The sequence below is a fragment of the Tyto alba genome, unplaced genomic scaffold (assembly GCF_018691265.1).
Source record: "Tyto alba isolate M040663 unplaced genomic scaffold, T.alba_DEE_v4.0 Super-Scaffold_5, whole genome shotgun sequence".
In the NCBI taxonomy this organism is placed as follows: Eukaryota; Metazoa; Chordata; class Aves; order Strigiformes; family Tytonidae; genus Tyto; species Tyto alba.
Genome location: NW_024881326.1, coordinates 4,664,254 through 4,682,594, shown reverse-complemented (window position 1 = coordinate 4,682,594; position 18,341 = coordinate 4,664,254). Strand labels below are relative to the sequence as shown.

Below are 18,341 nucleotides of genomic sequence, written 5' to 3'. Positions count from 1 at the left end.
CCCATTTATATACTCCTTTGGTCATCCAAAAAACTTCACAGGGCTGCATTTAAGTCACACTGATCAGTTATACAATTAACTACGGAACACTGAGGTTTATTTGTTTTCTGATTTCCTTTGAGTGAGATAATCTCCTTAGTAGTTCCTAGTCTCTGGATCATTGTAGGCCAGGACTTCACAGATGACATTCAAGTGAAACAGAAACTTTCAAGTGAGATCTTTGATGAGACAAATGGGTTCCACCTACAGTGGGTTTATCTAACCAATTTGTTAGCTCTCTATTTTAAATAGGAAAAGTAATTGGAAAAAAAAAATTTAAAAAATATTTGCTATTATTTAAAATGTAGGAAAGGTTCTGCCAAACAACTAATTAGACATGAAAATCAATCAACCTCCTGTGTACATTGCTACACCAAATATTCACACCTGAAGACTTACCTGGGCTGTAATCTTTGTAGGACTAATTTTGCTCCCATCCAAGCATACAACCATACTTGGTTTCCCTGTGAGTCATCCCTGCCTCCTATATCTCATATAGCAGTCTGCAAATCAGCCAGCTGAAGGAACAGGGAGAGGCTTACTCCAACACCTCCACCATCTCCAGGCCACTACCCAGAGTCTTCGCAGCAACAAACCCAGAAAACAGCCTGCTAAGGCTGCTGTTAATAGCTACTTTACCTCTCTCCAGGCCTGGAAACCCTGTAGCTCCTGGAAGGCCTGGTAAACCACTGATCCCTTCCTCTCCTGGAGGACCAGGTATTCCTGGGTTTCCAGGGTCACCCGGGGCACCTATTAGCCAAATACAGAAAAACAAGGAGTAAAATCTCATAAGAATTCCCAATCAAAGACTGTTCAGTCAACCACCCCAGTGGCCACTGATCTCACTGACAGCAAAGGTTGCAAATCCATTAGCAGTAAGCCTGTTAGTCAAAGTCAACAATAATGGGAAAAATTCCACCTGACCTGTTAGAGGTTGTTTCAAATTTGACAGCGTGTGAAGGAAGAACAACAGGAGAGATGATACAACTTGTGTCCTTACCTTTATAGCTTCAGAGTCTGTTCCCATCCAGGCCTCATTCAGCTGTGGGTGTTAATTAAGCTCATTTTCTCAACAATATTCTTGCCACATTGAATGGAAAATAATAGCACAATGACATTGAGAGTACCCATTTCCAAGCAACACAAGGAAGCCATTTTTCCTTAGTACATCAAAGAAAGATACACAGCACTTCCCTGTGCTCCCACAGGGTCAGCCTCCCAGGCAATAGATTTCCTTCTGCCTTGAAACATATCATTCTGCAATATGGGGATAAACATGGGACCAAATGTATCTGTATGCCAACAACACAGAAATCAAAGGAAAAATAACAAGGGATGGGTTAGACCCAATACACAATGTGAAAAAGTGGTAAAACGTAGTAAGAAGGAAAGTTGGATCCAACAAAGTGCTTTAGAGAAGTTCCAAAACAAAAAGGAAATGTGTACCTGAAATGACTACACCTTCCCTGTCAATAACGATAGGAGGGCCTGGGGGACCGGTGTCACCTAATTCACCCTGTAGAAGAAAACAGATTCATGCCACATTCAGCTGGGTGATGGAGGGGAAGACTGCTTGTCAGGAAACAGTGATTATGGTAGCAATGTCCGTGGTCATTCACTGACTAACGATCATTCTTTGTCTTGGTGAAGAATTCACTTTGTTCTTCTGCTATTCACAATCATCTGCTGTCCTGACTTACCTACTTCCTGATGTATATATCATGTGTAGTGGAGACCAGTTTTTATACCAGCATATTAACCAACATCAGGTAGATCATATTTGTTCACCTTGTGGTAACAGTGAGAGAGCTGCTATGAACATACCTGTTTTTAAAAGCATTAATCACTGCAGCTACCTGTTGCCTTGGAATCATGAATTTCAATAATAGGAGCTTCCAAGAAAACGGATTCCTCCATAAAATCACACAGGTAGAACAAGCAAGTTGTGACAAACTGCAGTATCATTCCTTCCTCTCACTGTAACACAGTATCAAGTCCTCTTTGAAACAGCAAGTGCAAAATCTGACTGTTGTCCAAACCGCCATCATATTTGTTCTATCAACATCATGCAGTGAACCAAGGCAGTGCACACTTTGTTGCTTCTTCCAGTAATATTCCTCAGTGCATAAACGTGTACCTAATACTTCTCCATGTGTTCTGCACAAAAAAGCCCTTGAAGTATACTTGCATTTCACATGTCTACCAACCATTTACCAATCTTGGTGGCCGACAAGTGTTTTTCACAGCAGACTACTGTTCAACCATCTTCCACTCAGCTTCCAGATGTCTGACTACCCAAATTGTGAGATACCCAGAAAATGTCTGCTTTGTGTTCCCTATCAAGAAACTAAACGCATTCTTTTCAGGCTTGTCAATACTTGTAGATCTGTGATCTAAGACTTGTCAGCCTTGGCAACTATCTTAACATCCACTTACTTCCATCTAATCTTGCCTCAATTGTCCAGTAACTATGGCATTAGTGTAAGTATAAAGGAGACCAGAGAGACTACACCCACAATCTTAAGTCATGAAGTTACATGAATGAACATTGTAAAGGTATGAAAACATCCAAGTGTTCATATTTCAGCAACCATTCACTCTTATCCTTAACAATAAAGTAAATAAGGAACTGAAACACACTGAAAATTACAGTGATACAGAAGTAAAGAGATTTGACCGGGGAAATGACATTTATTCATGCAAATATACTTTAAAAAGCAATGCTTTAGTGTATTCTCATGTGAGAAGTTACCTTCTTGCCTTCGACTCCATCCAGTCCTGGATAGCCTGGAATACCAGGATGACCCTGCAAAGTCACACAGGGGAACACTGTTACATAGTGAAACAATAAGACAGTAGCATTATTTGTTAGCTGAGACATTTGCAGTGCCTGGACTTGAATCACAAACTCAATTCATTCTCCTACCAAATATTTGCAGAAGAAATAAAGAAAAAACTGATGGCATCAATTTCTCAGCACTCACAAAATACCATAGCTCCTTTAGGCCTCCTTGTTCTGCAAAGATGGTGAGAATTGTGAGCAGGCAATGAGGGTGTGCAAATCAGAAGGACACCCTGGAGTTCTCACAGAACTATAGAAATGCTTGTGAGGAGTTTAGAACGTTATTTTCCTTGTCCCCCACACTTTTCCCTCCACTCTGTTCCCCCACCAACAAATTATTGACACCAAAACATTTAAAGTCACGCTGGGAGATCCAGCTCTCCAGCTCGCCATTTCTTGGTAGCATTTTCAGGGACACCAAAGTTCCCCTTCTGGGTGTGTGACTGGAAATCTACACAGAAGTGATTTACTGTTCCTTGTTGGATAACATTACTCAAACTGACCCAGTACAGATTGCAAATCCCACTGCCACTGCAGAAAGAATGGGATCTTCCAAGAGCTCTGGAGCAGGGAACCTTAACTTCAAACCTTGCCTGTGATTCTGAAGTCTTGGACAGCTGTAGGCCCCAATATTAGCCCATACACAGTATTGTTGAGAAACTTGTCAAAAAAGGCTTGGATTTAATCATATAATGTTAACGTATAGATATGAATTAGATTACACTGGAGATACCGTCACACTCAGTATATATTGAAAAGGACATACATAAAACAAAACATACAAGAATGACTGAATTCCTGGCTGCAAAATGAGAATTGTATTTCTGAAAGTTGCTCTCTTCAACAACTTCCACTGCTGTAGCTGCAAGTGGAAGTGCTTTAGCATGTTTTCAGCCATTTGATCACCTGGTCATTTCTATCCCCAAAAGGGGAAAAGTGGGAGAGTTGATTTTCCAGGAGGTAATGTACAATTTCCAATCTGTGGAGGTGGTCCTCTGAATTCGTAGGGATGACTAGAAAGGCAATTAAAGGGATCTAGAGTTTTAGGTGGACCTTCAAGTTAGCTCTCACTAGTTTAATAAGGCAGGGGCATTCATGCATTAGAGAACTTGGAGCCCCTAGATAAGTCAGTAGATCTTCAGCAGTTAAATGGCTTCTGTAATTGTAAGTACAGTAAAAAATAAAAGAAATTTCACCTTTCTCCCTGGAAACCCATCAGATCCATCCAGTCCCAAAAGACCCTAGAACAGCAAAAAACCATTACATTTCAGAGGCTCCATCTCAGTCTGGTCGTATTAATCAGGCTCCATACCTCTCGGCATCAAAGAACAAAAAGGTAAAACTTTCAAAATGAGAAGCTACCACTGATTTTCCATATCTCTCAAATACTAATAATCATAACTGAAAGAATTCAGCAGAATGACTCATAAAAGAAGTCTTATCCTCTTTAGCCATTGTCTTTCTACTTGGCAGTTCAATTTAAAGAAGACACGGTATCTCAGCTTACTAGGAGGTTAGATAGGTAGTTTGTAATTGTAAAGCCATGAAACTTAATGCAATCAAGATGTTCTATCTTGACAATTTATTCTGCACATGCAGAAGAGAATGCCTTGGTCTTCCTGATGTGTATAAGGATGTCTCTGCAGGGTCATGGTGGTTTGAAGAATCTGTGGCTGGCATGTGATTGAGCATGCTGTTAACTCCCACATTCATTGACTAATTAGACCAACACCTCTTACCAGCTTGCCCATTTCTTCCCCAAATATCTATCTGTGTTCTCTCATGGCTGCTTCTGGTACTGGTTAAGAGGCCCCTAAAGACTTCGAAAGGCTTCTTTATTATCTTCATCTGAACCTTCTGCAGGCTTCCTTTCCTGTGAAACTTTCAAAAAAAATTGGAAAAACACAGGCCCTGCAGTATCAAGACCTCCACTAAATACCTCCAGTTGATTTTCTTGGTCTGCTTGTCTGTACACATCTTTCATCTCACCTTTAATCTGAGACTTTACTGACATAAGAATTATACATTGGTTCTGTTGTTGTATGGCACTGGCTACTATGGGACCCAGTCCTACATCTGAGACTCCTACGTGCTTTGGGAGTGCTTCTGTTGATGAACGACCCACTCCATGTGTTTGAGTAGAGGCATTTAAGGACTTTGTAAGGTCACCTACCCTGCCACCCGGTAAGCCAGGTACACCTTTTTCTCCTTTTTCTCCAACACCTCCAAAGCCCTGAGGAAAAATGTCAACATTAAACCTGTGATCTGTTTGGAATTGAATAGCACAGCCCTAAGACAAAATGAGCACAAACCCATTTATTAATATAAACAATACAACTTTCTTTTGCCCCAGAAAGAAAACCTGTACCAACCAGACTTGCTAGTATGTGCAGTACATTAACTCCTTCATTTCCCATGACTTCCATCCATTTAAACCATAGCACATCTCTCAGTAGCAAACGCAAGTAACCCCATGCTATAAACAGCAGAGTCCTGCCACTGTATTGTACTGTATATTTAGAAATTATTTCAAATCTAATTTCTTAACAGCAGCAGCTCAAGGGAGTGCTCAGAGCACCCCTTTTCATTTCTAAAGCTTCAGAATGACACAAGACTAGCATTTTCATGCTCTACATTTGCAAATGTTTGGTGGTTTTCCCAGTCAGCAAGAAGTAACAAACCCAGAGATAGAACACCAGGATTTAATTTCAGTGAGAGTTACAGTAGTTAAGCAATTTTCAGGCTTCAGTCTTGAAATATCTTATGGTTGTGGTTAGGTTCACACATATGTTCAACCCCACCAGCTTCAATGGGCCTCTTGTGATGCATAAAGCTAAACATGCACATAATGGAACATGTCCAGAAAGGCTAACAACAAACTTTCCTTCATGTACAGGTTTTTCTCGCACGTCTTTCTACTAAGAACATCTGTATGTTGAAGAAACTGGCAAACAATTTATCTTATTAGTCAGAAGTTCCACAAAATATTTATTCCCTAAACTTATCGAAATAACCTGTGTTTACAAAAGGTTATAAGCTGGGAAATAGCTCTCTGGAATCCATGGATAAATTGTTCTTGATTCATACAGAGCAGATGCTACACATTCCTGGGTTTATGAGCACTAATGTTAAACAGCCCATTTTAAAACCGGATATATATAGAGAGACAGAAAGATCTGCAGGTGCTTTACAACTTTAAAGCAAAAGAAGGAAAAATATGTTTAGATATAATTAAAGGGAAAAAAAAAAAGGGATTTTAAAAAACAAAGTCTAGCTCAAGAAACACTGCCATCAAGTGGCTATGTAAAGGGTATGTCTACTTGCAGGTCTCTGCAAATCACGGGTTACATGTACTGAAATATCTTCTTTGTAAAATCTCTAGTAGGACAGCATTATCTTCTTTGTATGTCCAGGACAAAAAAACTAACAGATTACAGCTACACTCTTCAAAAAGTCTTGCGGACATTTTTATCAGATTTTCAAAGTACTCTGGTGCCTGGAAACTCCTGTAGAGATCCTGTGAGCTATTCAGAAGGTGTTGAACCATCTAACCCATATTAGGCATGTATTAAAAACTCTGGTCTGTCCTTACCGGCATGCCAGGCAATCCTTTGTCTCCAGGGAATCCTTGAGGGCCTGGCTCACCCTGACAAGGGGAAGAGGTAAACACAATAAATCACCGTGCCTGTGAAAGCAAGACTTTCCCCAATCCACCCATTGTGCTCCTGACTCATAAAGTAAGGCCTTGTAATTTGTTTGTCAGCAAGTATACTTGATTTGTGTCATCATGTGCCAGATATAGTGTCTCTCAGCACACTGCCAGTGCAGGCAACAGATTGTGACCACTTCCCATGGCTTCAAAGACCACTGCTTGGGAGCTGTTGTTCTACTGTCCTTCACTGCTCGAAGTCAAACCAGAAGCATTTCATATCACCATTTAGGGAACTGGAACATGCACAGTAGCTTCATGGAAAGCAGCAAAATAACACATGATGAGATAGCATAACGTCTTTACAATCCTGCTTACGATTCAAGAGTGAGCCAAAAGGAACGCTCTTTGTTTGAATCTCACCTCACACTAATGGAACTCCACCAAGTAAGACAGTATCTCTCATGACTTATGCAGGGGCTTAGTCAAGCTCAGACTGGGCCCTCAAACCAGCCTCTATAGGTCCCAGATTACTTCAGTATGCCTAAATTTCATGTGTGTAGAGAATCCTTAACTCAAGATCCATACAGCTTTTATAAAAACACTGATGAGATAAATATATATTTCAGTAAATGCCAAGATAACAAAGGGGAGAAATCTGATTAATTCAGAGTAGTGTGCATCATAGACAAAGCAAAAGAGCTGAACTTTTTTATTTATTTTTCTAAATGGATTTGAGTGTTTTGCCTCAGTTGACATAATTTCACAGGTCCAACAGAAACAAGGTACAGTTCATTTATTTTTAGGATTAATGATGAAAACCTTCAAATAGCTTTCAGATTTCTCCTTCTGAGAGGTCTGGATTCTCCAGTGGTCCACAAAGCTCTGAGCTAAGAATATTTTTATTCAACAACCATCTGGCAGATTAAACTAGTACAGAAAATGATTTTGATTTGGGAATATAACAGCCCTCACTGTCCAGTAATTTCATTCAGCTTTCAATGAAAGAGCATGGGGAGCAGGTGGGTTTGTAAACTGAATTTACATACCTTTTCTCCTTGCTTCCCTTTTGGAAATCCCATGAATTCTAGTATTCCAGTGGATGGTGGGGGACCTGGAGGGCCAGGCAGCCCTACGTCACCCTGTTGGCAAAAGAAGAAGCTATTAATATAGGCAGAATATGTTTGACTCCCTGTGAAAGTGACTTGCAAACCAGAAAAAAGACACTCTAATTATATCCCATGTACATAACATCTGTGTGCCTGAATGCTGCCACAGGAGTTTGGTCATGGAAGTCAAAAGATCAGACTGAAAATTAAGATGAACAAAATGCATTAAATCTGTTTCAGAAGAGTTAGGGATATAAAACATGGCAAGGAAAAAAAAGAAAGAAAAAAAAAGGCACGGCTTTTGAATCAACAGGAAAATATTCCAGAAAAACTTCGGGGAGAAATAGGAAAGAAAAGAAGACAAGAAACTATTAGAAATGTAGAACGCTGAGAACTTATTTTAACAGCAGCAGAAGCAAGTCCCAAACTGAGAACTTTGAGAAGTCCCATCGTGTCAGTGTAAATTCTCACACAGACTGCATGCCACTCATTTAGGATAGTAAGACTGTAAATTACGGATCGGTTGATCCAAAATATTATGAAAGTCAAAACGAATGAAGTCAGTAGAATAATTCAGTACAAGAGGTGAGGGTTCAAGGAAACTGAAAGACAGATTCAAAAGATGTCTAAGGGCGTCATGTCTCGATAACCATGAAAATACTGCACCAAACTGAGATCTTCCCCTTCCCTCTCTTCAGCCAGAAAAAGCTCCCATCCGTTTTCTTGTGTACCAATAGATAAGGAACCAGCAAGACTTTTTAGTATTTGTACTGTCAATCGGTCCAAGAGAAGAAAAGAAAAAGGAAAAGAAGAAAATGCTAGAATCTAGACACTTTCTAGAAGATCAAGCTATGATGGAACACTAGAGTATTATTTCATGCTCTTTCCGTAACAGAACAAGTTTCACCTACTTTTTCTCCTTTCTCTCCTTGAAAGCCTAATCCCATGTTACCCTAGGAGAGAAAAAAAAAATGATGAATGAATAATAAACCAACAGCAACAACAGTATCACTATCATCTAGGCCCACAGCACTGTTAAGAAAGCCAACAATCAGGTGTAGAAAGAAGACAGGAAAGGTAGGTACTTACTTTTGGACCTGGTGGCCCAGGGGGACCCATTGGACCCTAAATGTGAACAAGATCAAGATTTTATTTCCTTTGACTTATTCAGGATGCACACAACTGGAGCAATGCTGGGATCTGCAGTGGTACCCGAATTTTCATCTCTTGCCCCCAAAGCAAAAGTAACTGATACACATGATCTTCAAGTCTTCACATTTATAACAGACAGCTGAGCCTTTTGATACTGTGCTTAATTAAGAGCAAACTTCACTTTAAAAACAACGAACATGCAGTTTGTTTTTACCCCTGTTCAATGGAAACTCTGTTGTAGTAATTTGAAAAAAGCAACGCTTTAACATATTTCATGATGACAAAGGCTCCAAACGTGCAGAGTTCAGCATATTCCCTCTCGTCCTGAGACGGGGAAGTGCTCAGAATAGCATAATGCAGTGTTTGTAAACAACACTCGAGGGCTCTGCTGGAGCCCTCATTCATGATTGCTGCTCTGAACAAGGCTTGAGAGAGGAGCCTTCCCCCTTGTGATTAGATTAAACTAAATTCAACTATTCTGTGCTTGAAGTCAGCTGTGTTCAGTCCTTTCAGATGCACACACACTTTTGCTCATTGTCATGACACAAATACAGACAAGGAGGGAAAACCGCCCACGTTTGGAAATGTTCTGTCAGCAAGTGCAACCGTTGAGGTCTCATACCTGCAAACCTGGTAACCCTATAGGGCCTGCAGAGCCTACCAGACCTGGAAAACCTTTTGGGCCCTGTAAGAAGAACATAGGACAAATACAGAATGTGTAGCACTTACCCCATCAAACCCCAACCAAAGACAAAGTGGGTCTCAGGAAATATTAAGTAATATCCCCTAATTAAGTATGGCAGTTTAAATAATATAACTATTATTAGATGTATTTTGAAAATCAAAGTTACAGAGTTCAGTAGTAGAAGAGAGTTTAATTTGAAAAAGGAATAGAAAAAATCCGACTTCCTCTACCATATGTGGATCCCATCATACCATTACAAAGCTGGAATTGCTCACGGTACCAGTATCACACATGTAAATCCATGACCCACTAATTTGAAAAGTGTCTTTGTGAACCAGTTACAAGAAAAATTACCTACTTAATATGCTTTAAAATAATTTTGCCCCAAATTAAATAACTTACAGAAATTCCATCCAATCCAGGAAGACCATTTTCTCCCTAAAAATTATAAATGCATGAGTAAAAATTACAATATATTACTGCAAGAAACTATAAGGAACATTAAGTTTTGTATAAATATAAATATTTGCTCTTAGTTAATATTAGAGCAAGTATAAATGGGAAAATATTTTGACACCAGTGCTTCCATATTTAAAGTGGGTAATGGAGAGATTCCAAAAATTACAACCATTTTATTTATGGAAACTAAAGTGCCATGAAAAAAAAAATTGTATTAATTGTAAAAACACTGGAAAATACACTATAAAAACTTTCATTACAAAACCACTACAAAATATGTAAATGCATATCATTATTATATCAAATTATCTGTATTTTCCATAAATACTGAAGTAAATAAAGATGTATTTAACTTTTACCAATTTATGAGTGCATATAATGTGGGTAGAATTTTAGAAAAGTTCTTAATTTTGACCAGCAAATTCAGTGTGAGGGGCCTTACATGACAGAATAAGTATCTTTGTATTTCTAATATATAACGAAGCATGAGGCTGCTAAATATTGCTGAATTCAGCACCACAAGAGGTGCTGAGTTGTCTGTAGGTTTATTCCAAACCTCATATTTCTTGCAAAAATCAAAACCATGGTAAGCTGGTGTTTGTTTCAAGGCAATACAGAACCAAATCTTTTACATAAGCATATTCAAGAACTTATTCACTGTTCTGAATAAATTGAAATTGTCTATCCATAGTTTATATTTGCTGTACAGGAAATAAATTACAGAATTGATACAGACATTTCAGGGTGAGGTCCTTACTAAACAGAAAGAGTAAAATCCTGACTTCACAGCAGCAAAGGACGGAATACTGTAAGTGAGATATGATATTCATGTATTTAAACCAAGAATACAACTGATTACTTACTAGTACCTCCCAGTACAAAAAACACTGGGAGGCAGCTGGGATCTCACAGTAGGAATCTTAACATGCACTTGCGAGTCTCCTGAGCTGTTATTTCAACACACCTGGCACATGCAAAGATGTCAGTTACAGGAAAGTTCAGAGAGTAGATGAAGGGCCCCTCCTTTGCTAAATCTGTGACTAGAAACACATATGCTACCTCATCTAAGTCTGGGTAAGCTTACAAGAAATTCCTCACATCCATGGTTTGACATGACAAACGAATGTTGCTAGCTCTCCAGAGGCAAGTAAAGGACCAGCACCTACACTGAACTGTAACAGGATGAGCAATATCCCAGCATCCCAGTACAGGATGAACAAGATCTCTGCAAAGACCAAGTAATTCCAAGTTCTGAGAGTATCCTGTGTTTCCATTAATGACATTATTATAAGGCCTTTTTCATAGCTCTTCATTCAGACATACTCAGGATACCCACGTCTAACATCATGAGCAATCTAACTGGCAACATCAACCCTGCAACCTATAGGACTTCAAAATGTTTCTTGTACTGCATTTTCTCCTATGTGATGACAAGTCTTACCTTCATTCCTTTAAGACTGCCTTGAGCAAAAACAGGCTCTCCTTTCAGGCCTTTTAGGCCAGGACGACCCTGGTTTAAAAAAAAAAAAAAATTTCTGAAAAAAATACCAATTTAGTTTTGAAAGAATTTATATTCGGCATAAGGAACAAGGCAAACTCATGGCTCCAGTAAGCTGCAAAAGTACCACTGCAAGCTTTGTCAAAGAAGCTGTGGTATTATGAGAACTTAAGACTCCCTGTGGCTTTAGAAAAACAAGGTTCTGAAAACATTTTCTCTGGTATTTTCCTGTTTATAATAGATGTCCCTTTTATTTTAGGCCCTCGACAACTTTTAAGATCCTCTTTGAATCTGCTTGACATGGTGTAACCCTCCTGTTCATATACATATCAATACCACCCAGAGGGATGTGGACAAGCTGGAGAGGTGGGCCCGGGAAAACCTTATGACATTCACCACGGCCAAGTGGAAGGTCCTGTCCATGGGCCAGGGCAATCCCAAGTACAAATCCCGGCTGGGCAAGGAGTAGATGGAGAGCAGCCCCAAGGAGAGGGACTTGAGGGGATTAGTGGATGGAGAACTGACTATGAGCCAGAAATGTGCGCTCACAGCCCAGAAAGCCACCCGTGTCCTGGGCTGCACCCAGAGCAGGGTGGGCAGCAGAGCCAGGGAGGGGATTCTCCTCCTCTGATCTCATGAGACCCCCCTGCAGTGCTGGGTCCAACTCTGAAGCCCCCAACAGCAGAAGGACACGGAGCTGTTGGAGTGAGTCCAGAGGAGGCCACAAAGATGCTGGGGGGGCTGGAGCAGCTCCCCTGGGAGGCCGGGCTGAGAGAGTTGGGGGGGTTCAGCCTGGAGAAGAGAAGGCTCCGGGGAGACCTTCGAGCGGCCTCCCAGGGCTTAAAGGGGGAACAGGAAAGGTGGGGAGGGACTCTGGATCAGGGGGTGGGGGGATAAGACAAGCACTGAAGAGGGCAGATTTAGATGAGACCTAAGGCAGAAATTCTTCCCTGTGAGGGCAGCAAGGCGCTGGCCCAGGGTGTCCAGAGCAGCTGTGGGTGCCCCCTCCCTGGAAGGGTTCAAGGCCAGGTTGGACGGGGCTGGGAGCACCCTGGGCTGGGGGAAGGGGGCCCTGCCCAGGGCAGGGGAGTGAGCTGGATTGTCTTTAAGGTTCCTTCTGACCCAAACCATCCTATGAGTCTATCCCTTGTTTAACACTGTAAACCACCAAACTTTGTTTAGAATCAATGAGAGAAAAAAATGGTAGACTGCATGAATCTTCTGAAAAAGCTGCCATTATAATTCTAGGTTTACCCAGTTTATTTTAATCTTGATCATCCCATCCAATTTATCTGAGGTGATTTCATTTAATTGCCAACTTAATTTGAGAGGGTTTGGCTGATCCAAGCAGCTTTTCTTGCCAAAAATGTAATCCTACAAACATTACAGAACAGAAATTTGAACAGTAGGTATGAGTAAATCAGTTACTTTAGAAAGCAGTACTTTAATTTGATCTTATTGCTTCAGTATTTTTCAACATCATATGAATTTCAAGTCTGGATGACATGTAAAAATGTCTTAGCACAGTTTAGAAATGCTGAAACAAATGTGATTGTTTATGTCCTCCAGCTGCATTTTTTTCCTCTTCTTCATGTATACGTGCAAAGGAGTTCCATTACATGTCCGATTAGTCATGCAACCTGTGTTTGTAAGATCAGGCTTTGAATGTGAGCAAATATTCAAATATTTTTTGCTTACACTTCAAAAATAACCATGTACTTTTATAAAAGACAATAATTCCCGAAACTATCTAACAGTGGAGTTCTTATAACTAATCCTACCCACTTAAAACAGAGTGTATGTAGAGTGTAACCCGGCTACCTTCACTTCCTCTAAAGTCAATGCAGAAAAATGGGTATCTCCAAAGACAATTCATCTTCAAAGGTAGAGGGAGAGAAGTCCTCTCAAGAGGAGTCCAGATGAACAGATTAGACACCTAACTTTAAGGTGTCCATTGCAAGCTAGGTAAAACTCCAACCTGGTAGAAAAATGTTTTCAAAAGTAAAACTCATATCCTGGAAAGTAAATCCTATTGACACTAAGTGAGATTGAAGCTTTTGGCTATCTTAAGACCTGAAGGAAGGCATCCAATATTTGATGCATAGACTTGAACATGTGATAACATCCTTTCCTGAATCAGCATCCACTAACTTGAAACGTGCCAGGTGGAAGATGTTTGACACTTCATGGTTCTTAAAAACTTTATCATGGTTTCTTCTGAGTTGGGTTGACTACTGCCAAGTGACAATGGTATAACTTGCTATGGGAGCATACTGAATTCACAGGATCTTTATTTTATGCTCAGAGTGAAATTTCAGTAAGAATACTACACTGAGCTCTAACAATGCTAATAAACTTAGGGTTATTAGGATTCATCCGAAGTACTTGGGAGTTACTTTTCCAACAAGGGCATGAAAAGCAAACCCTGGCTTAGTGACTACAAACACCGTATTTGAGTTGGGACATACAGGCAGCCCAGGTAGGCCAGGAAACCCATCTGATCCAGAAACGCCAGGACTCCCAGTGGTACCATTGCAGCCGTCGAGGCCAGGCAGACCTCTAGGTCCAGATTGCCCAGGGTGACCCTGTGTAAAGGGGAAAAAGAGAGAATGACTGATAGGATGCATTATTTTATTAGTAATGCTGTCCCCAGAAAACTGATATCTTCCAAATGGCAATGCAAAACAAAAGAAACACACGACTCCCACTCAAATTCAGAGTATGGCAGGCTGCAACAGAACCAGTTTCTTCAGCCAGCATTGTTTATCCTCCCCAAAGCTTAAATCCTAGAACATTGGCTGCATTCATTTAATTACCTTTTTCTCCAAGGGATAATTTTCTGAAGTACATAACTTGTGCATGAGTAGGTCCCGAAAGGGCAATACTCATCCCACAGCAGTCTGAAATATATGGCATATAACACAGTGCAAAACAGCACACAAGGGTGCACCTGACACCAGGAATGGAAGTTGCTCATGTAAAAACAAGGGCAGGGGCAGGTTCAACAATACTGAGCATTTATAATTCCAATCTGCTTAAAGTTTCAGTGACTTCTCTTCCTCTCCAGTGTGGATTCATTCCTTTAATAGTTCAACAGATGTTACAGCTCCAGCACCGGGCCATTCAAGCAAAACAGCTTTTCCTGTGATATTAAACTTAAAACCTTAGGTAAAACAACAGGGGGAAAGACCTAATTAAACTAACAGCATTTAAAAGAAAGTGTTTGTAATGATCAATTATTAATCAAGCAGAGTAGAATACAACTGTATCTAATTCTGATTTCACACCTCTTTGCCCTCTATTAATTTGACTGGAGTTCACTCAGCATGGTACCGGTGCAAAGGAGATTGATGTTTGAGACTTCAGTTACTTTTTCTTCAGTGTCATATGAGTATGTGTAGGCAAAACACAGAAAGGCAGAAATGTCAGTCACACTACCCAGGTTTCAAGAAGCCCCTTATTCTACCTTCCTTTTCATAGAATTGAGTTCTGTGGCACCCAAAGACAGTGTTTTGTGGCAGGAAGAAAAATTAAACTTATGGAGATAGTATCAGTAACTGACAGTTCTCTCCCTTCCCTCTGTACACCCTGATCTTGACTCATCCCAAAAGTACTTTTGTTTGATCCCAAAGATTCATCCTTCAGATATGGCATTAAACAAGTTATGACTCACACTGGGAAAGTAAAAAAATAAACATGGATAAGATGGAGATAAAGCAGAACATTAACAATCCTTCATGCCTGACACTTAAAACAAAACACATTTGTGTTGCTAAAGGTCTTCCCAGCCCAATAGCATATGCTCTGACCAAACTCAGTGAGAACTTTGCAGTAATGTAAAGCCTTTTATCTAAGGATCTTAAAATGCCTTGCAAAAATGGGGGAATGCTATCATTTTCATTTTACAGATGAAAAGCTGGGGACACACAGTAACAGAGTGACTTTCCCAAGGATGCAGAACAACTTAGGCCATAATTACGTAAATATTCAAGCTGATCACTGTCTCAGCTGCTGCCAGGAGGGCCATCACACACTCCTGCTTACTCACACCTAACTCTTCCCTGTGCTGGCATAAGCACAGGCAGAATAGGCGAGTCGGAGCAGGAAACCAACACAGCAGAGAAATAACTGTTATGTTTCTTAATGGGGTTAATATTCAGCCAGATGAGTTCTTCGGTCCAGCTCACTTGGTAACTGCACTGTGATTTGTGCCAACAAAATGGAGAGAAGGGGAGAGAGCCCAGATCTGCTCTTTGTCTGTCATTAAGGTGCAAACTGAATGAATGTAAAGTGTGTCTCCACTACAGCATCAAGGCAGCTCCCCCAGTCGAATATAAATTTCAGATTAAACAAGGCTCAGGACATGGAATGAAGTCATCCCAAAGCATTAGCATTAGACACCACTGTGTACATAGCACCAGTTGCCCTGATGATTAAAGTCTGTTTGTCAAAACACCCACATGTGGTGTGCAAGTAGGGACTTGCCAGGCCCTGGTAAAGCGACAGGAGAAGGCTGAAGCACCAATTTCTTGCCACTTATATTTGTCTCTTAGAAATTATTTCATTTGGTTCCCAAAGCTGGAACAAATCAGTGGAAAAACACCCTCCTCCACCACGTGGGATGTCACAGCCAAGGGCAGCAAGACTCTGATGGGCCAGTCTGGGACTGCAGAGGGAAGCCAGAGTGCTCGATGTCTATCAGGTCTTTCACTTTGTTTACAGCATCAGCAAAACCAGAAGCTATGTGGGACAAGTGCGCATGTATCTGGTTACAACATAAGGTGACCAGCTGTAGGGTTTAGTGAAGCTGAACGGTCAACATCTGCCCCTCAGAGCTAGACAACAGCGAGCCAAGCTGCTAAGCCCTTAGTGCTGGCCAAGAGCCAGCCCATGGCAGGCAGCTGACTGGTGGCCTCATGTCCTGGGAAACTCTTTGGGTGAGATCTCCTAGCCCTTGGACCAACACACTCTGTAAGTGGCCCAAAGGATTTTGGTATCCTCTTAATACGTGAGAAGGGCTCGCAAAGAGAGGACATAAACCATGCTGACCACAGTGATTTCTTATGTGTATTAAAGAAATCTGTGGCCCTGTCACTTAATCCCATGGCATCCATGTCTGTGGTTCTGAGCCAGAGCGTGACACAGACTGACATGCATGCACACATGTACACACGCTGTCTCTTTTGCTTTAGGAAAAAATCCACAGGATTTCCTACCTTCTAGATAATCTGCTATCAGAGTTCATGATGTTTTCTTTTAAGAACCTTGCCTGAGGAGATACTGAGCATCCACAACTGACTTCCTTGAGAGTTGTAAAGTTATTGCTTAAATTAACCTTTTCCCCAGGGATTTAAAATACTGATTTAAAGAGCTGTTTTGACCTCAAAACCAGCAGTTAATAGTTTCACTGCTCTCACCTCCTCTAATTCCTGTTGCAGCAGGTGTGCCAATTCAGAACAAGCACCTCAATTGACTAAGGCTGAAGACTTTTACAGGCTTTACTTATGCACAGTAGGGTGACTAGTTTACAGACCTGAGTTAAAACACAGGCCGGAAAGATCAGTTGTGCTCCCTGTTCTCACAAAAGGAGACATTCCCTGTAAGACAGATAAGGAAACTTGAACTGTTCATCTAGGCCCTAGCTTTATCTGACTCTTGCTCGTACACGAACACTGTGATCCCAAGGGGCCTCTTTTCTAAATCAAACAGCACAAAGGCAATCCCAACAGGAGAGCTCAACAAATATTTAAAACCAGGGAAACAAATGCAATTAAGGGTGAACAAAAAACTAATTGAATAAGCAGCTGCATGGATTGCTAAGGCAAAATGGCTTTTTTACAGCCATCTCCAAGTGCTTGCATTTCCTCTAGGAGGGTCACAAAATAGGGAACTTTGCCCTTCCATGTAGCTCTAGCTTTCATGGTACAGACCAGGGCTCACTTCTCATAGAAATACTTCCTTCTAGAACTCCTTGGACAGTTCATGAAAAGCTATGTACATCTTCCGGCTCCAGTTCCAGCCTTTGCCAGAGGTGTCCTTGAATCTTGTCCTATAGGAAAAAATAAACTTCCCAAGTAGGGCTAAGGATTTGAGGGTTTTTCCTATGGTGTGACATGAAAGGCTAGCAATAAACACATGTAGCTGCTGTATTTACTAGGTTAAAGGGTTTAGTCAGGCCAGCTGCAACAACATGATTTACTTGCCACCAGCACTCCCCCAGGGAACTCTGTGGAACACCACTTCCCTTAAGGTCAATAGTGGGATTCCCCTCTGTATCGCAGCCTTGCAGCCCTCTGGCCATGACTAAAATATACCTGCCCACGCTAACATACCTGCATACTACAAAGCATCTCTCTTGATATTTAGATGTTAATTCTTGTGCAGAGATAGCAATGTAGTTTTACTTCTCTCTTACGTGTATCCGAACACACATGCCCCCTCTCCTTCGCTCTGCATTTCACACATTCATATAATGTGCATATGTTCGTATACATTTCACAACAAACCTAAACTACTCCCCCTACTCTGAAGTGCAACTGGAAAAAGTATAAATATTTTCTCAAGCAGTGGTGGTTGCTATTTCCAACCTAGAATAGAAGTTTTTATCTCAATGGCTAGAATGTAAACAGTATGAGCTAGTTTCCCTTCCCCCCTTTTTCTGTCCTGCAGTTGTGTCACAGAAGAGCCACAGTGGTGAGCACTTTGCTGTTCAGGAGCAGCAAAATCTGCCTCTTTCCCATTCACCCACCTGCAGAATACTGTAAAGCAGATAGAGTAGATCTGCATATGCTGGAGGCTTTGAATCCTCTCATTTACCTCCCCCACTCTTTCCTTGGAATGCCTGTTGCTGCCAACTACCTGGCAATGGCTGTTGCTGTATCTCTGCCTCCCCTCATTGTTGGGAATCC

At 41.0% G+C, this 18,341-nt stretch overlaps 1 protein-coding gene across 2 annotated transcripts in view; it reads right to left on the bottom strand.

Moving 5' to 3' along the window:
* The window catches only part of COL4A6 (collagen type IV alpha 6 chain), a 137,076-nt gene that overhangs the window by 30,375 nt on the left and 88,360 nt on the right, over positions 1-18,341 (bottom strand). For both annotated transcript variants that reach the window (XM_032995950.2, XM_032995952.2), the window contains exons 6-18: positions 13,902-14,018; positions 11,377-11,445; positions 9,879-9,914; positions 9,414-9,476; positions 8,729-8,764; positions 8,551-8,592; positions 7,580-7,672; positions 6,474-6,527; positions 5,055-5,114; positions 4,078-4,122; positions 2,792-2,845; positions 1,486-1,555; positions 679-789 (exon numbers count right to left, since the gene is read on the bottom strand). In XM_032995950.2, coding sequence (XP_032851841.1) covers positions 679-789; positions 1,486-1,555; positions 2,792-2,845; positions 4,078-4,122; positions 5,055-5,114; positions 6,474-6,527; positions 7,580-7,672; positions 8,551-8,592; positions 8,729-8,764; positions 9,414-9,476; positions 9,879-9,914; positions 11,377-11,445; positions 13,902-14,018 — 850 coding nt within the window. The remainder of the gene's footprint in view (positions 1-678; positions 790-1,485; positions 1,556-2,791; positions 2,846-4,077; positions 4,123-5,054; positions 5,115-6,473; positions 6,528-7,579; positions 7,673-8,550; positions 8,593-8,728; positions 8,765-9,413; positions 9,477-9,878; positions 9,915-11,376; positions 11,446-13,901; positions 14,019-18,341) is intronic.